Source organism: Protomyctophum parallelum (genome assembly GCF_964188405.1).
Source record: "Protomyctophum parallelum genome assembly, chromosome: 12".
NCBI lineage: Eukaryota > Metazoa > Chordata > Actinopteri > Myctophiformes > Myctophidae > Protomyctophum > Protomyctophum parallelum.
Window position 1 is genome coordinate 23,585,483 of NC_139712.1, and position 26,818 is coordinate 23,612,300.

At 43.8% G+C, this 26,818-nt stretch overlaps 1 protein-coding gene across 1 annotated transcript in view; it reads right to left on the reverse strand.

Annotated features, from left to right (window-relative positions):
• The window catches only part of stk17a (serine/threonine kinase 17a), a 70,013-nt gene extending 44,226 nt beyond the window's left edge, over positions 1–25,787 (reverse strand). Inside the window, exon 1 of the mRNA XM_083778609.1 lies at positions 25,162–25,787. Within this exon, the coding sequence (XP_083634735.1) occupies positions 25,162–25,400 (239 nt within the window). The 5' untranslated portion in view covers positions 25,401–25,787. The remainder of the gene's footprint in view (positions 1–25,161) is intronic.
• Between the last annotated feature and the right edge of the window lie 1,031 nt (positions 25,788–26,818).

Below are 26,818 nucleotides of genomic sequence, written 5' to 3' on the forward strand. Positions count from 1 at the left end.
GTACAGGACAATTTGAAATCTGGAGATATGAGGTTTGATATGCGGTTTCTTCCCAGACAGCGACTACAGTTATGTTTATCATTCATCCAGTGGCGACCTTATATATGTTTCAATCATTTATTCTATTTTTTTGTAAAAAAGAAATAGTAGTAGTAGTATAGTGTGTTGTTTGGTTGTAATTGTTCCCACTTCCCAGTGTGTGCCCTCACTGCAATAGCAGCGCTGACAGTTGCGATTGCATCATTGTATAGCCTATGCTGCCTTCCAGTTATACCTTAAAGTAAAAAATTGTTTAATCAAGCAAGCTGCTTTTGTGTATTTTCTACTTGGCTGTGTATGCTGTTCATGCTTTGAAGTCCGATAATACACACTGAAAAAAAAAAAAAAAAAAGGTTTTTATTAATTATTAAAACTATGACGTCATGAACGGGCCTCCCAATCCTTAAGGCCGCCCCTGATCGCACGATCCACACTGCGATCCTAGTACTGTTGTTTATGCCTCACGGCGTACAAAGTGTGGCCAGTGTGTAGTAGTGTGACATGTGGCGGCAGGCAAACACTAGCGGTGACGACGGTGACGTCCACCGACTCCCTCTGATCTCATTAGTGGGGGAATTACCCTCTCTCACTAGCCCTAGTATAGCCCTCCTCCCTCTCACTAATTCACCTTACGCACGCACACATGCACGCACGCCACTCGTGCACACGCAGCATTACCTTTTACCACAACGCGGCACACTATAGCCTGGTGAACCATTGCATCGTCCCGGTCAATTTCTTGCCATTTAAAAATAGTCGATCTACAAGCCCACAATGCGCACTGTGAGCTGTCTGCAGAAGACATTATGATAGTGTGGTTCGCCATGCAGGCTAATGGTGGGCACACTGCAGCGTTTCATGTGTATATATTTGAAAATGGAGGAACTATTACCGATAATATTAGCTTTTCCTGTGTTTCTCCCATTTCTACTACTTTTGATGCTTTTGTGATGCAAAAAACATCAATCTATTAATCAATCAATCCATCCATCAATCAATAAATCCATCAATCAATCAAACGGATTGAGGCTAAACAACATGGTAAGCGAGACTAACAGTCAATCTGAGCCCTATATAAAGATGTGCGAGCGTGCGCGTGTATTTTGGGGGGATAGCCGTGGAAGCTAAATAAGGTAAAAAATATTCGTATAAATTCTGGATCAATGCTCTTTTACCAAATCTTGTGTTCTCATGTTTGGCAAAAAATGGTTTTCATTCACTGCCAGCCCTCCATGAAAAAATACAATGAAGCATCTAAAGCATTTTTTCTTTAGATATGCGAAAACCGACGACCTCTGGCAGAGAGCGAGCAGAGAGCGAGTCTACCACCGGTGGAAGAGGAGATTAGGAGAAGAAGGTGGATAGGCCACACACTCCGGAAGCCCAATACCAGCATCAGAAGACAAGCCCTTACATGGAACCCACAAGGCAAAAGAAAGAGAGGGAGGCCGAAGAACACCTGGCTCAGGGACCTTGAGACTGACATCAAGCAGTGTGGACTGACATGGAAACAGCTGGAAAAGAAGGCCCAGGATAGCGGACTCTGGCGAACTGTAGTCAACGGCCTATGCTCCATAAAAAGTAGCGATAGGCATAAGAAGAAGAAGATCTAAAGCATTTTTTCTTTAGATATACGAAAACCGAGAGCAGAGAGGAGGAGGTATCAGTCTGACGGACCATTATTCCGACATCACAATATTCTGATGAATGTTATGGTTAGGGTTAGGCCTAATTATATAACCAGTGGTACTTCGGAACAATAGGTCAGAATAACGGCATGGTACCGTAAGGAGTTTAACCGATTTAGGCCTGACCTCAAAATTTAAAAACATTATTCTAAATCCTCCAGTTTTCTGAAATACATATTTTCACGATTTAAAAAAAATAGCTAAATTATAACATAATGTTTAAAACACCAAAAGGGGTTCCCGCCCAAAATGGGTTAAGGACATGTAATGCAGAGTGTCAAGCCAGGTGTGGATGTTGGGATTAAACGCGTTTGCTACGCTAACCGGCTGCCCCGACGGTTTCCCCCGTAATCCGGTCATCCCTTTGGCTCCTTAGTGTGGCCGTACGTTGCGTTGCTTTCATCATGCAGGCCCCGGTTTTGGAGGAGATGTCCTGCCTTCCTGGTACACTCAGAGCCTTTTAAAGTGAACCTCTAAGAAGTCAGGCCCCGGTTTGGAGGATGCCTTCCTGGTACACGCAGAGCCTTTTAAAGTGAACCTCTAAGAAGTCAGGCCCCGGTTTGGAGGATGCCTTCCTGGTACACGCGGAGCCCTTTGAAGTCAAAGCTCTAAGAAGTCAGGCCCGGTTTTGGAGGAGATGTCCTGCCTTCCTGGTACACGCGGAGCCCTTTGAAGTGAACCTCTAAGAAGTCAGGCCCCGGTTTGGAGGATGCCTTTCTGGTACACGCGGAGCCCTTTGAAGTCAAAGCTCTAAGAAGTCAGCCCTGGTTTTGGAGGAGATGTCCTTGCCTTCCTGGTATACACGCAGAGCCCTTTGAAGTCAAATCTCTATAAGAGGCTTGAGGGCCATTTGGACCACGTGGGCTCTAACATTCCTACGTTCCATCCATTCTTTCATTCCATTCTTTCACTCGTTCATTCATCCACTCCAGTGGTTTTCAACCCTTTTCATATCAAGGGCCATTATTTATTTGGTATTTGAGCCACGGACCACCATCTGATGACATTTTAGCCTCTCAGAACCAAAACCAAAGAATATTTTGTTGCCGTTGGATACAATTTTGTCCACAATTCTTTACAAATTGATGTTGGTAGCATAGGAGTTACAACAGATAACAATTATTCTACATTCTCCCTTATAGACTAAAGATCTATAAGGTTCCATTTGGTTATAACTCTCCATCATTCGGCTGGGGACCACCTGGAACCCCCTCAAGGACCACTGGTTGAAAACCCCTGATCCATGTAGAGATGGAGAGCGATGGAGGCAGGAGGGAAGAAAGTGGTGCAACCACTCCAAGGAACAGAAATGTCTATTGTTTCCTATGTCCTAACCTATGTCCCTATGTCACAATACCAGTAGGGGCAAAAGTGGCACTGTTGTGCTAGAAACAGAGAGAGAGAGAGAGAGAGAGAGATAATGTTGCACTGTTGCTGCTAATTACACAGAGAGAGAGAGAGAGGTGTCTGCTACTGTAAATGCTAATTCCCCCACACAGTGACTCTGTCATTTCTCGACCGTTACGGACACGGGGCGGCTCGCCAGAACCGGGCTGGCAACCTGGGCGCGTTCCTGTGGGTCTGGAAGTTCCGGGGACCCACCGGGGACCCCCCACACGGAGTTGCACCACTCAGTTCACACAGGTGTGATTTCTTTTTTTTATTAAAAAAAAAAGTGTCAATAAATAAATTATCCCGGTGGATATGGACATGAAGAATCAACTGACTGCAAGAAAACACTAATGTTACTGCCGGCGAATTTGTTACATTTTCGCTAGAAACAGACTGCATCGAATTATGAGTGACTGAAAAAACGATACAGAGACTGAGACAACTCTGTGACAATATTGCAAGAGACTGGCCTGGCTAATAAGCAAGACTCATATCACACTGCCATGTGGTATTTTTCTTTTGCCAATGGAATGGATTCGTGTCTGGTTTATTAGCCACTAGGCTAAAAGACAATTTGCATATTTTTGGACCTCAATGCTTACTGGACGATGTTAAGCTGACACGATGTTATTCTCCATATAGAGAAATTAAATTACTTCCGCAACTAAGCCAGGGTAAGAGCGAGTGACGCCAGGACTTCTGTATAGTCTATTGTTGCTCTCGAGTGTGGTATATACGATATTGTATCCAACCTGTACGGCAGAGCGTTAATACAATATAACAGTACCCACTGTTTGATAAGCACACAGAACCCAGCGGAGGAGAGGCCGGGATAGAAGCAGGGCTAATATAGGGCTGTGCAAAAAAATCTCCGTCGACTACCTTTTTTTCACTGACGAAACTAAATGAAAACGAAACTATGATGACTAAAACTAAGACATAAATATATATAAATATATAATATAAAAATAAAAACTAGACTAAAAGACACAAGTCATTTTACACTTGGTTGCATGCTGAAAACAGCAGATCTACAAGCTCGCTGCGACACGCTGTGAGCTTGTAGATCAGCTATTTTCAGCAACTGTAGAAGCAGCCATTATACGACGGCATCAAGACGGCCCGCCAAAATACATTGCAGTCGACTAAATCAACTGTAGATTCAGTCGACTAAAATCTCATGATATATTTTTAGACTAGACAAATTTAGAACATTTATACATTCCGGGTGACTAAACTGTGACTATATAACTACACTAGTCAAGAGACTATATGGCTAAAAAACTGAAATCTAAATGTGCTGTGTGATAATAAAGAACAGCAGAGCTATAGGGCTGTAGTGTGCATGGCGTGTAGTTGACATTGGGGATTGCGGGCTGCAGTGCTCTTCGAAAAAAGGAAAAAAAAAACATACTGGGACACCACAGCATTTTCTGACCGTCGCGTCAGCACATTTTCTAAAGCCAGCGGGCCTCACATATGGGCGGGGTACACCCTGAAAGAGATGGCTCTCTCTCTCTGTGTGCGTGTACGCGTGTGCACGGGCGCGGCTGTGCGCGTGTGTGCATGCGTGCGTGTGTGTGTGCATATGTGGAGGGCATACCATAGGTGACTGCATGCGTGGTTAGCCAATGCAAAGGAACGAGCGGGCCAATGGCTAGCATTAGCAGTTAAAACCCTTTTTTTATTTTTTATATATATATTATTTTTATCCCACGATTTTTGTAACCCATTTTTCACCCCTGTGTCAATCATCTAATGTGATCCTGGGCTCTACACGCCCTCCGCCAACCTGGGGAGAGCAACGGACTTAACTCATGCTTCCTTCATGCCTGAGTGTCCAAGTTGCGCCTTTACACCTGACAGGGGGGAGTTTCCCTGGTTGGACGTAGCGCGTGGAAGGAACACGTTATTCCAACCAGTTCCTTTCCCCTCCATCAGGCGGCCCGGCTGGCCAGGGGGAGGCAGTTTAGAGACCAGGATTACTGCATGTTTTTGTGAGGGTACCTACCCTAGGGCAGTGTTTCTCAACCTATGTACCGCGGCACTTTACTGTGCCTTTGAAATCTCCAGGTGTGCCTCGAGATTTTGACCGAAAGCAACACTAGCCCTCCCCCGAAAGCGATAGCTAGGCGTCCTATTGTTGCGTCGTTGTTGTTGTCACACGTCTAAATAGACGTCCGAAAACAACATGACGACGGAACAATAGACTCTTAACGTAACGACCATCGGCCATAGAAATGTTAATCGCCTGGCAACTTTACTGTATAAATGGGGCACAGCACATGAGCACAGACATGGCATTCACATTGTCCAGCTACTACTACAAGATGGAACCAGCAGCAAAGAAGAGATGCATCCAGAAGACGCTACATTTCGCTCCCTCCAGAAAGACACCACCAGAACCTGACAGCAGCACACACAGCGCCGCCGAGTCACCTCCACCTGACGACGGCACAGCAACAGCAGCAACAACGGTGGCTACTAACGCAACGCCTACAAAGAAAGCCCCTGCCAGACTGTACCTGTACCGCGATGATTACATGAAGTTTGGCTTCACGTTTACTGGGGATAAAACATTATACATAACATAGAACATGCAAACTCCACACAGAAAGGCCCTTTCGCCAACCCCGCCTTCGGGTATGGGCACTGATAACGCGGAGGGGGAAACACGCCGCCAGCACCCACAGTGCCCCGAGTGGGAATCGAACCCAGGACCTTCTAGCTGTGATAGCGACAGCACTATCAACTGTGCCACCGTGCCCCCTGTTAAAACCCATTTTGACCTGAGATCAGATTCTAAAAAATGTCTTCTACATCCTGACAGTTTTCTGAAAAAGCTATGTTTCTATGTCAGTCGTTCTTCGATTTTTCTAAAATACCAGACCTACAAGCTCGTAGATCTGCTATTTTTCAATAGCTAAAGCATAACATAATGCTAACACCAAAAGGGGTTCCCGCCCAAAATGGGTTAACCACCTAATCCCTATATACTTTGTCGTACGACAAATATAGACAATAATAATGGAAGGTGATAACAGGTCGAAAGTGGTTAAGAAGTGTTTTAGAGTCAGGTGAAAAGAAGCAGCTTGGACTCCTCATGCATAGAAGGAGGCATGAGGTCAGTCCGCTGCCCCCCCAGGTTGGCAGAGGAAGTGTAGCGCCCAGGATTACATTAGATAATTGGCACTGGGTGAAAAGAAAAAACTGGGTTACAAAATCGTGGGATAAAAATTAAAGTTAAAAAAAAAAGTGTTTTAGACAAAATCAGGAAAATCAATAACTATAAAATAGCTACTGTATGTCAAGCAGCGATTTTCACTATGCCGTCTAAACAAGATCATAAACAGTGGCGGTGTGTCCATAGGGGGCGCTGGTGCGCCACCATGCACAATCCCTGAATAAAACGTGAATAAGAATGACTGAGAAACGAAATCTGCAGCCTGTAATTTATTTAAAATTAGCAATCCAGAAACGTAAATATTATATAATATAAGTAGCCACTAACCAAAGGCAGTGATTAAAAGTTGTTTTATGCTGCCACGTTGTATTATGCTGCCATGAAATCATGTGAAATGTTGTTTACGTTATGTAACGTTTCTTATTGGTTACCGAGTGTCACGTGTTGGTGCGCGTTCATCTGTAGCCCTTGATTCTCAGCACTGAAGAGTAATGCATTGCGGTCCACATGTCTTCAATACAAACTATAGCAAGCCACTGGGTCGCGAAATATGTGCGATCCATGACATGTTATTCACACCACTAAGCACTTGGGCATACACATTACAGCACAGTTTGACATATTTAACACACAGCCACAACAACATACGCTAGAAAAACACGAGGGATGAGACAGATGAATGGAGCCAGGTAAAGTCAAGATAATAATAGTTTAATTCACTTGCATAATGGAACAAGAGGAAAAAGAGAACTCTGTAAAGTCACTGCAGAAAACACCATTTGGACACTGCAAGATAAATTAAGAATCTATTACCTATGGACTTCGGTCCATAGGTATAGACTAGAGTATGCTGCACCTTCAAAACAACAATGGCTGCCCTCGACGCAACACGTTTCAAAGTTTCCACAGACACAATACAAACAGCTCTAAGTGCAGTTTTTTCAGATACAGCCGACATCGCTCCCTCGCGTAGAAAGTAGAAACTCATAGCAGACCTTGTTGTGTTTTTTTTAGCGCTAGTATCTTTCAAGCATGAGGAGCAGTCGAGCAGACTAGCGCTGCACTGTGATTGGTTAGATGAGTCTGACTGTCAAGGCAACTACTTTACGCCTATGGGACGAAGTCCAGACTGATACCGGGTAGTGTCTCAAAGAATATACTATAATTTACTATAATTCACTACATCTCAGAGGCTTAACTACTATTACTCCACCACAATCATTCGAAAACGTTAGTTAACTTTCCAGATATTGATTGATATTACAAAAACATACTTTAACATGTTTACTATTGGTCATATGCTGCAAACAAACTCCGGCGGCCACCCCGCGATTTATAAGTGAACACACTCAGCTGGGCTTGATTGGAAAATCCTGGCTTTACTTAACCGGCGTCGTGTGACCAGGCGAGCGAGCTCTGTCTATTTCTCTCTGTCTCTCTCTCTCTCTCTCTCTCTGGGCTAATAGAAACCTCAGCTGTAGCCGCGTAGTCTGGGGAGCGGGTTGGTGGCACGCGTCCAGCCAGGCCACAGATGGCTTTAATGGAATAAAGATGCAGGCTGGATCGGGGCAAAAAAAAAAGAAGAAAAAAAGTCGTCCGTTTAAAGTAGTAAACCATGCCAATATAAGAGCTGAATAGACATGTTCCATGGTGATTCTATATCGTTGCTGTTGGGCAGAAACCTCTTATATCTGTATTAAAATAAAAAATAAAAGCATAAAAAGTTGCAGATCCTCAAGATGGAAAGGATAATTTGTAGGCCTATTTGTAATTTGTATCTTACAAATTAACTAAAGCAAAAGCAACCCTTTTCATATCAAGGCCCATTATTTAGTCAGCATTTGAGCCATGCACGGACCACCGTTTGATGACATTTAGCCTCTCAGACCCATCTGAGCCACGGACCACCGTTTGATGAGATTTTGACTCCCAGACGCAAAACTAAGATTTTGTCCACAACTCCATGCTGTATTGATGTGATACCATAGGAGTGATAACAGGCAAACGATCACAAATCTTCTACATTGTCTACAACGGTGACTATAATTGTAAATTAAGCAATGCCGATGTTTAACAATAATTTGACTCTCGATAGCGTATAATTAAACCAAATTTGGTTTCCTTGTACGCTCTCAAGAGTTAAAGATCTAATAAGGGTCCATTTGGTTAGCATGCTCTCCATCATTTAGCTGGGGAACACCTGGAACCGCCTCAAGGACCACTGGTCGAGAACCAATGTACTAAAATACATTATTATTATTATTATTATTATTAAAAGACAGGAGAAAGTATAGCGGCGTGTACAGTAGCGTGGAGCTACAGAGGAATGCTGGTGATCTACTGTATGCATCTGACAGTTTAATAGGAGGGGAGGGCGTGCCATTATCAGATGACCCGTGATCTCACCTGTCAGTGTATTATACTTAACTCGGCACACCTGCTGTCTGTGATGAAGCAGTGACCTGGTTTAACACCACTGCATTCTAGGTACATTATAGGTTAACTATGGGTAACTATTATGGTCTGTTGGACTCCATCTAGGGCAGGGGTGGGCAACTGGCGGCCCCCACCTTCACTTAATGTGGCCCTCAGGTTAATGTCAGAATACTGATTATAATGTTGGTTTCAGCTGTTACAATTCCACAACATGCAAACATGACCCACTTTAATTACTTCAGACTAAATTAGTAGCTCATTGCTCAACACAAGTATAATTGAAGGCCGCATTTGAAATTCCATAAAAATGTTAATTTTCAGGATTCCAATTCAAAAATAGCAAAAAAGCAATTCAAGATTTATATTCGTTGAGCTTGTAGATCGTATACTGACATGACTGACATGTACTGTTTTTGCATTTGATATTGTCTAATAAAATAATCAATCAATGTTAAAGGACTGCTTAGCCCCCACAATATCCCTACTGAACTCACACAAAGCCCGCCACCAACAATATGGATCAGATGTCACCACGACATAGCCTGGCGCGTCCTTGACTTATACTTTCTCTGCACCAAACACTTGAACATGTCCATTTCCCTCATCAGTACGGTAACACGCTCATTTCGGGAACCACTGTATTAGATATTCTTTCAGAGTGAACGTTTTCAAATCTTTGCTCTTTGGGGGGAGTATATCATTCTGGGGGTCCTTGACATGAAAAAGGTTGAGCACCACATCTAACACGCAGAAACATTCAGAAAACGGTTATCTGCCTGCAGGTCTGAATTGGCTAATCAAAGCAGCGTTGGTACTGTATACTCCTAGCAGACGGCTGTTGGACGTTGGATAAGATGCTACCCGATGAGCAAATAAGTAACAGATGGCAGAGAGACTACAGAGCTACATTCTGACACCGTGGTGCCGACAGAGGCGTGGCGGAATGCAAAGACATGACACCCAAGGGCAAACGAGCACCGGACAAACTGCAAGCAGTGGTGGAATGTGGTGGAATCCAACAGGTTTGGGGTCATATACAAGACATATACACATGGTCTGTGCCCGTGAATTCATTAAACGAAAGCCTGATAGGGGAATCAGTACCAGAGCAACCACTCGAGGAGACTGCGTGCCGCACCGGCAAACAGCATTCGGCCAAAATGTGCTCTCACTCTCAGTACAGGGTTGTGTAGAATGGAATGGCCTTACTCTGTGTATAAGGCCAAAGGGATTGTGCTACATTTCCATCTTTTAAATTAAATCTGAAATTTCTGGTTGCTTGAAAACCAAAGCTGCAACCATTCATGATTATTGTAGGTGTATTTATTTTTTTATGCGGTGTTCCCTATGTAATGTTATGTAAATGTATTCCACTGTTTGCCTGTCTGTTTTCCGTTTTGTGTTTCTTTGTGAGGACTGCGGATAAAAATTTGCAACTGTGCTATATCCGGTGTATTTACGTCCATGTGACATCCATTAATATGCATTGTCCTGTCCAAATAAACAAATAAAGTAAAAATAATGTAACTATAAAGGCCTATTCATAGTCTGGTTTTTCGGTGATGAGCTGACCAACGCTCCGGTGGTGAGGTGACCACCGGAGCTGAAATAACGTTGAGCGGTGGTGAGTAAAAACAGAGAGAAGGGCTGGGGCGGTGGCGGTGGTTTGCTCTTCACCGCGGCTCTGTGACGTCATGTTGTAGTTCGGTGGTCACCTCACCACCTGAAAATCCAGACTATGTATGAGCCTTAAGCTGGCAGAACCTTCACTAAAACAAACAGGACACTTAACGTTCCACACTCCCTTCTGATTGCAATTGGAAGCTCATTCCATTAGTTTTGGAGCCAGAACTGCAGACTCACTCCCAAATCGTCTGCCCATAGTCTGAAAACTCACCTCTTCAGACTCCATCTTATGGTCCGTAGCACTTGCCGTAGCACTTGCCCCAGCCTCGACGACCTTACAGGCGTAAAGCAAAGGCTAAACTGTTAGGTTCTTAGTGTTGCTTATGATCCTTGATGACTATTTCTATGTATTTGATGTATTATTTGATGTGTTGTTCTTGCTTTACTGTAAGTCACCCTGGATTAAGAACCTCTGCTAAATGCTTATATGGTAAATTGCAACTAACTACATTTACTTACACTTAACCCAATCTGGGCGGGAACCCCTTTTGGTGTTTTGACTAAAGCATTGTTATGCTTTAGCTGATCTACAAGCTCTTAGCGCACCACCGAGTGGTGCGCTACGAGCTTGTAGGTCTGCTATTTTTGAAAAATCGAAGAACGACTGACATAGAAACAGAGCTTTTTCAGAAAACTGTCAGGATGTAGAAGACATTTTTAGAATCTGATCTCAGGTCAAAAAGTAACATTATGAGGTACCTTTATTGGAGTATTTCCAAATAATTTTCATTTATTTGAAAACTTTGTTACTAGTTCCTTTAGAAAAAATGTGTCCACGACCCACAAATGGGTCCTCTGTCCTGACCCAGTGACCTACATTCTAGTGCTCAGCTTTCCATGACCAGCATGACATGCACGGTGTGGTGTGTGTGTGCTGGGTGGTGGTCACACACAAAAAAAAGGCCATATGGCTAATAGGACATGTTGCTGAAAAGCCCTGCTTCTTAAGCACTGGCTGGGTCTCCGTTTTAGCCCCGTAAAGGAGCTTGGCTGGGCGGACGACCATCTGGCAAAGTGGTGGAAAGTAACTAAGTACATTTACTCCAATTAAGGAACAATGGGGGTGGGGGGGGGGTATCTTATTGGACCAATCCATGTGTCCTTGGAAGGGGGGGGGGGGGGGGAGGTGGGTTGGCGGGTGGGCTGCGACGTGTTTGTGAGCTTGTCGGTCGGCTATTTTTCATTGAAGACAATTTAAATGTAGGGCGAAAACATTAACGTGGGACATGAACTGTGGCTTAGTATAGCTCGCCGCCGTCGGTGTGTGAACTCGGTTAGTGAGGACGCATGGCGTCGACTGTTCGCCGCTTCACCTCCCAATGTATGAATGAATGAACTGCTATGAATGAATTGAAGCACTTTGAGCGCTTGGGAAAAAGCACTTAAAAAAAATGCCATTCATTAAAACAAAACAACCAAAACACACTGCTATAGAGCCCCTGAGGATCTCTCCACTCAACAACGTATGAGTGGTTTAAGTGGTTAAGTAAAAATCTATCCGACTGCTTCCGCCCATCCACCATATACTGCCATCTGGACCCCCCCCCCCCCCCCCCCTGTTGGAGAAGGTTAGCTTTAGGGTATTACTTTAAACTCCACCCTGGTCTTCATCACCCAGTGAACTCCCAGTGAATTTGGAAAAGAAACTTTTCTTTTTTTTTTTTTTTTTTTTTTTTAGTCATAGTCTTTTCAGTTCAGTTGACTAAATTAAAATAGCTATAAGCAATAATATCTCAAACATGTTTTTGGTGCTATTCAGACAGCCAGCAATGGGCAAACGTCCCTACTAGTCACAGTTGGAATAATTATGGTTATTTTGGGGTTGCGGCCTGAAAAGGTTGAGAACCACATTGTGCTTACAATGCCTGCCCTGCGCCGTGCAGTTGTGACTTGAATCAGGAGGACCCCAAAACGAGAGGATCAAAGCAGGGTCTCCACATGCAGCGCGCGCACACACACACACACACACACACACACACACACACACACACACACACACACACACACACACACACACACACACACACACACACACACACACACACACAGTGAAGAAACCCAAACAAAGTGATAGCCAGGACTCTTAGGAAGTAAAAGAAAGAAAGAAAGAAAGAGGGTCAGGAAAGGAGAAGCAAGTGACACAACTGAGCGAGAGAGAGAGAGACGAGAGACAGAGAGAGAGCACCAGCGTAGGATGATGTCATCCTAGAGAAAGAGATGGTGTTTCTGTGGGAAAGAGAGCAAGAGAGAGAGAGGGGGGGGGGGGGTGACAAAAGGGGAACCCCACAGCATACATCCGACAGGACACAAAGCACACAGAAGCATCTGACAGTGTGTGTGTGCGAGTGTGCGTGTGCGTGTGTGTGTGCATGCGTGCGCAAGCATGTGTGTTTGCGCGTGCCTTGGGGGGTGGACACACTGGTCTCAGAATTAATGGACAGTGACAAGCTTTCGGGCTCTACTACACTACACTACTACTACACAACACACATTTCTACAACACAACACACAGTCTACAGTGCAGTATTGGTTCTTAAAAATGTGCCAAGGACCCCCACAGCCCACATTGATATGTATTTGGCCGTGGACCGCCAGAAAAAAAGATTCATGTTTGGGTTTGTTTTTTAATCGAAAATGATTAAAGATGGAGTGCCACAATTTTTGTATTTTTGTGTCTATGAGGTGACAGTACTTTATTAGACACCCTGGAGTTGTTTTTATGTGCAATGGTGTATTAACTTTGTATTTAGGGTTTCTTCCTGGAGGCTGAACCCTTGACACTCAAACGGGCCAATGAAATAAACAGTAATAGAGCGCCGCAGTCCCTCCCCCTTTCAGAAAAATGAGTGGCCCAGGAAATGAAAACCCAATGCATTCTCCCATCGGCACTTCTTATTTAATTTATTTAAAGACGGTTACGCCGCGGACAAAGCCAACTCGGATCGTGACAAATCATGACAATGAACACAATGTTTTGGGCCGATCAAATCATTAGAAAGAAGAAAAGAAAGTCAGGAGACAACACTATTTGTTTTGTTTTTCGTTTTATAAATTATTTGATCGGCCCAAAACATTGTGTTCATTGTCATGATTTGTCACAATCCGAGTTGGCTTTGTCCGCGGCGTAACCGTCTTTAAATAAATTAAATAAGAAGTGCCGATGGGAGAATGCATTGGGTTTTCATTTCCTGGGCCACTCGTTTTTCTGAAAGGGGGAGGGACTGAGGCGCTCTATATAGTGACACCACACTATCAGCCCCTCCCCTAACCCCTCCCCCTTTATCATACAACTACAGCTGTGGGTGCGGCTTCAGTTCAGGTTGATCACCACCCATCACCACCCACCAGGCAAACCAGGCATACTTAATGAACTGGTGGGTGTGTCCACATAAAAGCATGATTTTAACAAATACTGTACAATTTTTGGAAAAAGTTCTTCCTCCTTATATTATAAAAATACCTGATGATCATGTTTTAGGGTGGAACTAAATCGTGGCACTCCATCTTTAAAAGGATTTACAATCATTGTTTTATATATTTTTCCCCAAAATGTACTAAACTGCAACAAAAGTGGGAAAGTTATCATTGTATGTACTGTTCTCTCCCCTCCCTGACAGACACACCATCCCATTAAAGCACGTGGAACACTGGTTTCTTTCAAGACGGGCCTGAAAAAACATCCATCAGGAGACCACAATGGGTCAATAATACATATTGATGATTGCGACCGTAGTTTAGCATGAAAACCTGCTAAACCTGTCAGTCAGTCCGTCCGTCACGCCTTGTGACAGGCTGTACACTCACGACACGCTCCATATATGGCCAGTACAGAATTCATTCCATATGTTGATCTGACCCCCCCGTGCCAAAGCGCCAGCGCTCGTCCAGCAGTCTGCCGTCACCCAGGCGGATGCGTGCATGTGACCGAGGTCGCGTCTCGCCCTCAGGGCGTCCTACTGGTATGTTTTATTTATATTTATATTTTTGAGGGGCCATGTCCAGCTTTGAGTGTTTGTATAAACACAAAAGACAAAATTGCTTAAACACAAACGTGAGGAAGTAAATTGCGATTGGCGTGCTTCGACTCTCACTTCACACGGTGCTATGTTGAAGAGCTGAATACATAGGACGTGCCGTTTACATTTCTGACTAATAAAGTATTCGATCAATCGAAAGACTACAACTTACTCCACGAACAAACACAGTGCTCATATAAAAAACTACAACTTGCTCCACGAACGAACAAAGTGTTCGTTTAAAAACTACAACTTGCTCCACCAACGAACACAGTGCTCATATAAAAACTACAACTTACTCCACCAACGAACACAGTGCACATATAAAAAAACTACAACTTGCTCCACCAACGAACACAGTGCTCATATAAAAAACTACAACTTGCTCCACCAACGAACACAGTGCTCATATAAAAACTACAACTTGCTCCACCAACGAACACAGTGCTCATATAAAAACTACAACTTGCTCCACCAACGAACACAGTGCTCTCTTGTATAAGAATAGAAGTCAATCTGTGCATGGTTTAATTTTGTTCCCTCACAGCTGCATGTCTGACGACATGGCCCAGTTTCAGCTAATTAGACTGGGGATGGACAACTCCAAGATATGGATATGGGTTGGATACTATATATAATTAGTACCATCAGTAACACCTGTGAAGGAAGTAGGACGAGTTATTCTGCGTGCGTAGAGCCAATTAGCCCTTCGCTAAGTCCCTCCCCAACCTGCTCTGGTCCAATAGGCACGTTAGCAGTGAGGACACATGCGCGCTGGGCAAGACCTACGCTGTAGACGCTATCATTTGTTTTGGGGCGGACGTTGCGGGATGTTGTCGGAAGTATACCGCTCAAGGAAATGACGTTGACGCTTTACAAATCAGTTTACGTTCTCCGTGAATGGAACAAGTGTTAGTGATTAGTCAGAAGAAATATTGTACCCGGGGGAAATACGAGGTACAGTAATAACAGAGGAAGAAACAATCAACCAACAATCAACTTTAACGACATCCGACAGGAGTTTTTATGCAATGCTATTGTAACTTTCCCGACATTGAGCTGTCCATGTGTTCAACAACACATGCCATGCAAAATAACACTGACAGCTATGAGGTGATGCCCAGAGGTCCCAACTGTGAAGCCCAGTCGCAGCCAACAGGCCACTAGATCACACCGGTCGACACGCAAGAACTAAATATGAAACGCATTTTGTTCAAAAATGATGAGTCATCATTGTGGTCAATGCGCTCCTCCGCCACTTGGCCTTCGATATTATGTTGCATTATTTCCAGAGTCATGATCCGTCCGTCCATCCATCCTGTCGTTCAGAAAGGCATGTTTTGCATCGCTTCAGGCTGCCATAGTGCAGGGAAGGGAGACATGGAACTCTTGTGAGGCTGGGTGCACATGGTTTGAACCCATTCTGACCTGAGATCAGATTCTAAAAATGTCTTCTACATCCTGACAGTTTTCCATTCTGACCTGAGATCAGATTCTAAAAATGTCTTCTATGTCAGTCGCTCTTCGATTTTTCAAAAACAGCAGACCTACAAGCTTGTAGCGCGCCACTCGGTGGCGCGATACGAGCTTGTAGATCTGCTATTTTTAAATGAGTGAGATGAGTCGAGAAGGTCAGACGTTACTGTGTCTGTGTGTGTGTGTGTATGCGTGTGTGTGTAGCAAGGCAGCGCTGTATCCACTTCCATCCATCTGACCGCAACGCAGAGAGCCTGGAAACCATCACCCCCCCGGCCTGCTCAGTTCATAAATCAATGTTTTTTTCCCCCCCTCTCGCTATAGAAATAATATCCAAGGTTTATTATACTTTGCATGACGCAGCGACTGTGGTCGGTCTATAGGTGTGCCTGGACTTTGATGCTTCGTCTAACCCAGGGGGTCTCAACCGGGGGGGGGGGGGGGGGTCGAAACCCCTCAGGGGGTTGCAACATTAACACATTTTCACCTGATTTGATCAGATTCTAAAAATGTCTTCTACATCCTGACAGTTTTCTGAAGCTATGTTTCTATGTCAGTCTTAGATTTTTCTAAAATAGCAGACCTACAAGCTCATAGCGCGCCACTCGGTGGCGCGCTATGAGCTTGTAGATCTGCTATTTTTCAATAGCTAAAGCATAACATGATGCTAACACATGAGGGGAAGGTAAATTTAGTTTGCAGGGTTTAACCCATTTTGGTTATGTTATGCTTTAGCTATTGAAAAATAGCAGATCTACAAGCTCATAGCGCGCCGAGCTTGTAGGTCTTCTATTTTTGAAAAATCGAAGAACGACTGACATTTTTCAGAAAACTGTCAGGATGTAGAAGACATTTTTAGAATCTGATCTCAGGTCAAAATGGGTTAAGTGGATATAATGCAGTGTGGTTACACAGCTGCTAGTGGCACGACCAACACTGCAGCGAGAAATCCACGGGACCGCCCCATTTCAAATTGTTTTTACAGGCTACTTTTTGCAAGGGGATGATTTGATCATAAAGCTGATAAAAATGCTTATGCAACCTTCCCAAGAAGAAATGTCAATGCAGGGGGATTTTTTTCTTTTTTGTAAACGCACACACTGACATGCTAGCATGCTGGAACTGAATGGAGTACATTGCCAGAAAAGCCAGACCAGAGAATGTTCTCCACACTTCTCATGTAATCATGCTCTCCATCCAATACACAGCAGCCAGTATACTGTACGGCAGTGTTGATTTCATCGACTAAAACTAAGACGAAAAGTGTTTGTCGACTAACTATTTTCACTAACGAAAACTACATATAACTAAATAAAAACTAAGCCATGATCACTAAACACTATGACTAAATATACTGTCGATGTTGTCAACAAATAAAACCTAGACTGAAATGTTAGGAAGGGACTAGCGGACAAGATCCAGTATAAGTCATTTTACACTTTGTTGCATGCTGAAAATAGCAGATCTACAAGCTCACAACGCGTCGCGCTAGCAAGTGTAAAATCAGCCATTACGACAGCATCAAGGCCCGCCAAAATACATTTTAGTCGACTAAATCACCTGTAGATTTAGTCGACTAAAATCTTATGATATTTAGTCGACTAAAACTAGACTAACCAAAACATTCCGGGTGACTAAAATATGACTAAAGTGTCAGTCCAAAGACTATTACTAAACTAAAATAGAAATTTGCTGCCAAAAACAACACTACTGTACGGTTCTGCTTTTAGTCTACACTAAAACCCACATCAACAAATCGGGTAGATAATTTAACAAACTTAATGTAATTGAAATATGCCATGTTTATGGGGTTCATTCATTGCCCCATTTCACACTAGGGCTGTCCCCGACTAAGGATTTGTATAGTCGACTGATAGATGAATAAATTTGCTGTTAGTCGACTAATAGTCGAATAAGCAAAAAAAAAAAAAAAAAAAGAAAAGAAATCCTAGTGGAATAATACAATATTTTTGTATATTTTTGTAAATATTGTATTTTTATATACAATTTTTTGGGGCAAAAAAGTCGACTAAGAGGTGGTCAGTCGACTGAGACCCGTTCCGATCGATTAGTCGACTATTCGACTAATCGAGGTCAGCCCTATTTCACACTTCACACTCTGGTGCTGCCAGAGTTGTTCAAAATAAAAGGTGCTAGAGTGCCAAGCAGATTTTACTCTGAGAAGCCCGGCCTCACATTGCATCGATCCACACCCGAGTACACTTAATTCAACTGTATTCAATTCACGTTGCATCGACCCAGGACCATAGTGTGAATCCCCCATAGCACTATCCCAAACCCTAACTTAACCCAGCAGCACGGATTAGTTGTGACCCGCCACACATGTCGTGAGCCACGGGTCATTTTTAACCTGCAGCACGGGTGAGTCTTAACCGGCCGCACAGGTCTGTCTAATATAACGGGATGTATGACTTATGGGCTGTCCCCCGCCGGTCGTGTATACCTGCAAGAGAGACTGACACATACACCCCTCTTGATTCTTGATTCATTATTATTCCTGGGTGCAATTGGAAAGATCAAAAACAAATGCCGACACACTGAACAGACAGAAAGCAGAGAGAGAGAGAGCTTACAGCTCACATCTGCCCTGGAAAAGCCTCATCAATGGAACAGTGCTTACTGTGGAATCCAGAAGGCTTACAGCCACTCAAACAGCCAGGGAGTCAGCCAGGCTCTGAACTTTCATGGCGCTATAGGACTCTTTAAGCCATTAAATACTGATACCCCATAGTCTGCCGAGAGTCCCAGGCCTCAGTCCACTTGCTTCCAACAACTTTCGGAAGCGTTTTCTGGCCATATTTGGGTGCCAATTTCAAATTGTGCTACTGTTATCTACTATAAATTATACTAGTATTAACATTGAGCGACTGCAGTTTCTTCCAGCGGTGAAATGTCCCTTGAAGGAATGTACCTGATGCATGTGATTTATACTGAGTGTGCAGGTAGGTGGATTGAGGTCAGGAACAGATGGAGCAGCCATGTAAAATAGATTAGAACGAGGCCTCTTGTCTGTGAGATGTAGGGCAACGGCTCTCAAACTGGGGTTCAGGGACCCTCAGGGTTCCTTGAAGGGGTTCCAAATGGGACCCTTAACCCATTTTGGACTGAGGTCGATAGAAAAAAGGCATCTAAATCCTACAATTTTTTCTGAAAAAAAAACATGTTTCTATGTCAGTGGTGCTCAACCTTTTTCATGTCAAGGACCACCAGAATTATCTCTATTGGGCCACGGACCCCCCCCCCCTTTTCTCAAAATATGTAGTTCCAGGGACCCCCCAGAAGCCAATATTTTATTTAAAAATGTTCGCTCTGAAATATATAGATCTTTAACTAGAGAGTGTGGAATTGGTTTCATGCTCTCAAGAGTTAAAGTATTGTTAAACAAGTCTACATATGCATGAATTTGATCAATGTTTGCCTGTTATCTCTCCTATGGTACCAACATCAATACAGCATGGAATTGTGGACAAAATATTATCCAACGACAACAACATGTTCAAAGATTTGGGTCTAGGCTAAATCTCATCAAATGGTGGTACAAATGCTGAATTTAAAAAAAATTGACCTTGATATGATGTGAAAGGGGTTGAAGACCACTGGTCTATAGGGCTCTGCTGCCTTGAGTTTTAACAGAACAAGGCCAGCCTTCCGTGCATGCTTGGCTGCAGGAACGACGTGAATTCTTTTCTGCACAGCTTTATTCAATTTAAAGGGAAACATCGAGTTCCACGTGAACCAAGAGGTGTTCCGAGGGCGAGAAATTAAATTCCCGGAATCGGAAGAACAAGCTTAATAGCTCGAGAGACTCCAAAAATATACCCCCAGACACAGCCAGCGTTACCTCAGGAATGCACGGCTAACTCATTTTGCAGGAAGGTATGTGGCTTTGATGAGACGCTTGCGTGAGACATATCTCCACGGGTGCCTTCTGGCTTCGTCGTACACACATATCAGACGGACATGCTCTACTGTGCTGTCCGTGTTTCATGGTTTCAATGCTTTTCCAATGCAAGTCTCGTGCGTTTGACCAAACAGTTGTGTGTGATGGGGGGAGGGGGGGGGGCAATCAAATGTTTGGTCAAACCACGTTGTTCTTTATGTGTGTATACGTAACCTCTGCCGCACGATCCCATATTCAGCAGGTCTGCATGCGCATACTGTACACATGCACGATTATTTTCTTGGCAAAAATTAGATTACTTTTTTTTTATTCTTCGAAAAATCTTGAATCGTGTCATTTGTTATTATTTTATTGTAGGCTATTTTTACGCATCAATGGAATGGATCGACGAGAGAACACAAGGTTCTGAATTAATTTGTGTATAATCGACTAAATGGTTTGATGAAGTTATATTTCCCCCTGATTGACACAACAATCTAAAATAGCCAATCCACAAGCTCACAACATGTCTGAGTGTTTTATTAAACTGATTATATCGTTGCTGTCGTCGGGTAAAAATATCTTATCTCCATATTCTTCTAACTTGTTTGTTTGTTTTCTTTCTTCTCGTAAATGAACACCTCACTACTTGATCATGCTACGGTACAGCGTCACACAAAAGCATCAAAAGTATAGCACAGGGGTCTGCAACAGGCGGCTCTAGAGCCGCATGCGGCTCTAGAGCACACCCCTAGTGGCTCCCTGTAGCATTAAAAGTAGCAATAAATTATTTTTCATTTATGGTTTCTGTAGGAGGCCAAACGTGACAGGCATTCTTAATATTTATTCTACACATTTTTACAAAATTGGAAAACTTAACTAAACTAAAATTTGCGTCATAGCATGCGACACACTCAGTGCCGTGCCAGCCAGTTGTCTATTATAAACAAACCAGTCGGTGTGTGAGGCTGCTGCCTGCTACGCTATGGCTTCTACAGGGAGAGAAATAAAGATAGCGGACGAAAGGATTTAACAGTTCGTGGACAGAGGCTTTTGCCTTCACAGCCAATGCAGATTGACTGCCTGTATGTTTAATCTGCAGTGAGAAGCTATCAAACAACAAAAAAAGTAACGTTGAAAGACATTTCCAGGGAAAGCATGCTAAATTCTGCTAGTTTCGTTGCAACCCGGGAGATAATAAAGCTTGGCAAGCTGCATTATAATGCGTAATTTTCTTTGCGGCTCCAGATAGATTTTGAATTTATTTTTGGTCGAAAATGGCTCTTTCAACATCTTCGGTTGCTGACCCCTGGTATAGCAGATCCACAAACTCTATATATATAGTGACACGTCTGAAGCTTGTGGATCTGCTATAAAATAGTTTGGATGCTTTTGAAGTCGAAATCCTGAAAATTAACAGTTTTGGACAGAGACGATTATATATCTTTTTATAATGTACATTAGTTTGATAACGCACGGACAAACCCCACTATACGTGCACACCACCAAACACGTGCATCCATGCATGGAAAAGCCGTGCATTGAAGAGCCCTCAGGGAACTCCTAACTGGCTCACTAGTAGTTCACGCTTTTGCTTCGGATCAATGGCTCATCAAGTCCATCCAACTCTGGACTAATGAACAGGATTTTCTGGACCGGTAAGCATGCAGCATGCATGCAGGTCGTGTGGTTCCAGTCGTCGATGCAACACCGACAACAATATGCACTAAAGTTACAATCTAAAGCCCTAGACATGTGTTTGATCATAACTAGGGCTAGTGTTGTTTTCGGCGACTAAAACTAAGACGAAAAATGTTCGTCGACTACGTGTTTTCACTGACAAAAACAAATGGAAACTAAATGAAAACTAAGCCACGATGACTAAAACAACTACTAGTAGATCGGCTATTTTCAGCAAGTGTAAAAACACTCATTACGACATCTTATGACATTTAGTCGACTAAAACTAGACTAACACTAAGACATTCCAGGTGAGTAAAATGTGACTAAAACTAAATGAAGTTTCAGTCCAAAGACTATGACTAAACTAAAATAGAAAAACAACACTGCTAGGGCGACTTGACAAGTATACAGATATTCAGTACGTTGATAAGCTTCATGGACATGCTTTTCCTTTTCCACGTGGCACCTGCCCACAGAGCCAAAACTACTGACCATGGTATTACTGTGCTTAACTGACCAGCCAACTGGCCTGACCTGTGAACCCCACAGAGAATCTAGGTTGTATTGTTATATTGAAATAATAAGACTTAACAATACAAATGAGCTTAAAGCTGTTATCAAAGAAAACGTGCGCTTCCATAACACCTCAACAGTGCCACAGGCTGATCACCTCCATGTCACACCCCATTGATGAAATAATTTGTTCAAAAGTAGCCCAGACCAAGTATTGACTGCATAAATTAATATACTTTTCGGATGATCAACATTTCTCGATAAAAAAACAAACATTTTTAGTGGTCTCGTAAAATATTCTAATATTTTCAGATAGGGTGTTTTTTTTTCTTTTTCGTGAGCTGTATGCCATAATCATCAAGATTCAAACAAAAATAATGTTTTAAATATTTTACTTTATGCACAGTGAATCTATCCTGGCTAATAAGTCAGACCGAATCAGCCGTTGGCAAAAAAAAAGAAATTGCCTGCCGGCGTGTGATTTGAGTCTGGCTTATTAGCCAGACTACAATGAATCTAGAATATATGAAAGTTTCACTTGTTTAATTATATTACACAGGAAAATGTACTTTCCCATAATATTCAAAAATTTTGAGAAGGAGCTGTATACCATAGGGACCCCGTAAGGGTCCATTTACACTCTCAAGAGTTAAAGATCTATAAGGGTCCATTTGGTCACCAACTCTCCATCATTTAGCTGCATGGGGACCACCTGGAACCCCCTCAAGGCCCACTGGTGGTCCCCGGACCGCTGGTTGAGAACCCCTGCTGCGGAGTAATGTACGCATAGCGCAGCTCAACCCAGCCTTTGATGTGGACCTTCATGGCAACTAAGCTCACTCACAATGCCAGGTCATGCGACGCCAAAGCCACACGCACACACACACACACACACGCACGCACGCACGCACGCACGCACGCACGCACGCACGCACGCACGCACGCACGCGCACATAGTTCAAATAGCTCCATAATAGGAGAGGGTTGGCCGCAATGACATTGAATCAGTCACCACTATAACTTAACACATGAGTCTCTCTTAACAGCTCAGATCAGAAACTCTAATCTATGCACAGGTCCTTGAATCAACACACGGTGCCTTTCAGTACTCTTTACTTTCACGACAAAGTTGACGGAGAGAGAGAGAGAGAACCACTTGAAGACTGGCAACTGTATAATAATAGTCACATTATTAGTCATGGTAAAAGGACGGTGTTTGTTTTTCCCGAAACCGATGCCAGTATGGGAAAAGCTGCCGATACTGTCTTAAGTAGAATGCTGGTATCGGTATCGACGGGTTTTGCCAGTCTGTGCCATTCCAATAATACCACGTAATTTATCACATGATATTTTGTTTACAATCATATAAGAGTGCCCCTCACTTCACACGGGTGTGATTTTCGCCTATAATGAAGACATGTCCCACACACACACTGCACACACACACACACACACAGTAGGGACAGACGGCAGGGGATAATGCGGTTACATTGACAACACTGACCCAAGACAACTAGGCGCCAAAGTTTGACAGGCGTCTTGGTTATGAGGCGTCGAAATTAAAATCGAATCATGGGGACCTCGGGACGGACATGGGAACATGGGAGTTATGTGACTCCAGGGTGGATGTCGGACGTCATGTGGACAGCATGTGACGTCAGCCATCGATACTATATATACAACATCCAATTTTGTCAGTGACAATCTCATCTATGCACAATTAATAATGATAGATAGATAGATAGATAGATAGATAGATAGATAGATAGATAGATAGATAGATAGATAGATAGATAGATAGATAGATAGATAGATAGATAGATAGATAGATAGATAGATAGATAGATAGATAGATTCAGACACCTATGCAATCTAATTTTGTGAATCGTGAAAATGGTAAATGGTGCCTTTATGGAGCTTTACATAGATTGATTACATGCATTACATTCACCCATTCACACACACATTCAAACACTGATGCCGGAGGAAACCATGCAAGGCACCAACCTGCACATGTAGGGAGCAATTAGGGGTTCAGAGTCTTTCTCAAGGACACTTCAACACTAACTCTGGGGGAGCCCGGGTTCGAACTGTTGCCATCAGGTCACTCTTACCCTGCCCTGAGCCACTGCCACCCCTTTAGAATCATGCAGCACTATTGGCTCTACTTTGCTGTCTTTAAACGTCTCCAGTGGTTTATTTTAGGCATTGTTTCACTTAGTTTGTAATACACTTTGTACAGGGGTCATCATAGCAAAGACTGCATGGTCTTGTCTGTGGCAAATTCTAGATTATCTTTTTTTTGTTTTGTTTACACACCATAACAATGTTTTTATTTTGATCATACGACCCAATTACTGAAAGTCAAGTCTCCATGTTATCTTCAGCATAATTATGTATGACACTTATTTACTACGACACTTATATGGCAATGGCATATAAGGAGTCCACTATAGTACTGGTGGCTCTCAAAAGTTTTATTTGCAGGGACCCGGCCCCTTAAGAGTGTGTACAAATGGAAACAAATTGACCTGTGAGCTAGGGTCCATTTAGTTCCATTTGTTCACTCTCAGAGTTACAGACCTGTTATGGTCATTCTGGACTAGCTCTTAATGTGTTTCTGGTAATATTATTGTCCACTCATTTTGACAAAAATGTGACCCTTGACTTTGTACCTAGAGTAGGTATACTGTAGGCCTATACGCCAGTGTGCACACGCCACACTGTCAAATCCTGAGTCTTAATACTTCCATCTGTAGGCCTGCCCTATATGCACTCTCTGAGTACTGAATCATTAGGTGGAGGGGCGCACACACAAGTAACACAAACACACACGCAGCAACCAACGGGCAACATCCAAATGTTGGACTCCAAAACAAAACTTTTAAAAGAGTAAAAGACCAAAGAGAACTGCACACACACACACACACACACACACACACACACACACACACACACACACACACACACACACACACACACACACACACACACACACACACACACACACACACACACACACACACACACACACACACACACACACACACACACACACACACACACACACACACACACACACACACACACACACACACACACACACACACACACACACACACACAGAAAAATAAATCCACCAATTACCTTCCCAGTTCTCTGCCGGGGAGGATGCTGTAGTGGTCGGTGAACGGTTCGTTCATGATGGGGGTCTTGATGTCCGCCAGCAAGCCGCCTAGCCCTGCCGCCCCATGCACCACCGCAGCGAGCCCTGCTCCTCCACGGCTCTGCTTCAGCTCTGCAGCCGGGCCGCAGTGACACCTCGGCGGGGTTCTGGTAGTGGTCGTGTCGGCGGCCCGGAGCGGAGGACACTCGTCGGGGATCATCGTGTCAGTTTTATTCACCTGCACTGCACTGGCAGGCTGGCCACGCGCACACGCACACGCACGCACACACACACACACACACACACACACACACGCACACACACACACGCACACGCGGGTCCCGAGACCAGCTGCCGATGATGAGTTGCAGAGAGTGCAAACTATTAAACTAACTAACTCTCTGTCGTAGCAGCTGCTGGCTGCGATAAATGACAAAAAGAAAAGTGTAAACGTTTCGCGTTTAAGAGTTCAAAGTGTCCACAACATGTGTTGTTGTTGTTGCTGATGTCGTCGCCGGAGAAACTGCAGGTGTAGTTGTGGCGTTCATCTTCTTCGACATGAAACAGAACTATAATTGCAGACGACACGCAGCTCTTCAACGGTCAACCAACCCTCCCGGAGTTGTTCCGTGGAGTGAATGACCGGCTGACACATGCAGCACAACAGCGAGTGCTTCGGCGTCGGTCGCCATGGATACCGACGCTCACTGACAGCAGAGTCGACCATTAGGGTGGAGTTTACTCACTGAGAAGGGCGGGGCTTCTGCCCACAAGCAACCAACCAATCAACCCTGGCCTGAGCATGGGCATTTTTTCTGACATTTCTTATGTGGAGGAAAAGGTACTCAACGTTTTTGCTTAAAGATGAGGTGCCGTGATTTATTTTTCCACCCTAAAATGAACATCAGGTATTATTATTATTATATATTATATATATATATTATTATTTTTTCAAAAAAGTGTGTAGCCAGGGGCACGGTGGCACAGTTGGTATAGTGCTGTCGCCTCGCAGCTAGAAGGTCCTGGGTTCGATTCCCGCTCGGGGCGCTGTGGGTGCTGGCGTCGTGTTTCCTCCTCTGCGTCATCAGTGCCCATACCCGAAGGCGGGGTTGGCGAAAGGGCCTTTCTGTGTGGAGTTTGCATGTTCTCCCCGTGTCCCCTAGGGTAGGTATACCCTCACAAAAAACATGCAGTAATCCTGGTCTCTAAACTGCCTCCCCCTGGCCAGCCGGGGCGCCTGATGGAGGGGAAAGGAACTGGTTGGAATAACGTGTTCTTTCCACGCGCTACATCCAACCAGGGAAACTCCCCCCTGTCAGGTGTAAAGGAGCAACTTGGACACTCAGGCATGAAGGAAGCATGAGTTAAGTCCGTTGCTCTCCCCAGGTTGGCGGAGGGTGTGTAGAGCCCAGGATCACATTAGATGATTGACACAGGGGTGAAAAATGGGTTACAAAATCGTGGGATAAAAAATATATTTAGAGAAGAAAAAAAAGTGTGTAGCCTACACAGTAGGGAGTAGGCTATTTGTTAAAATGTCGTTTTTATGTGGACACGCCCACCAGCTCATTAATTAAGGGCGTGTTCAGAAATACAGCACCGGAGCACTCACCTATTGGTTTGCATTGGGCCGGCCCT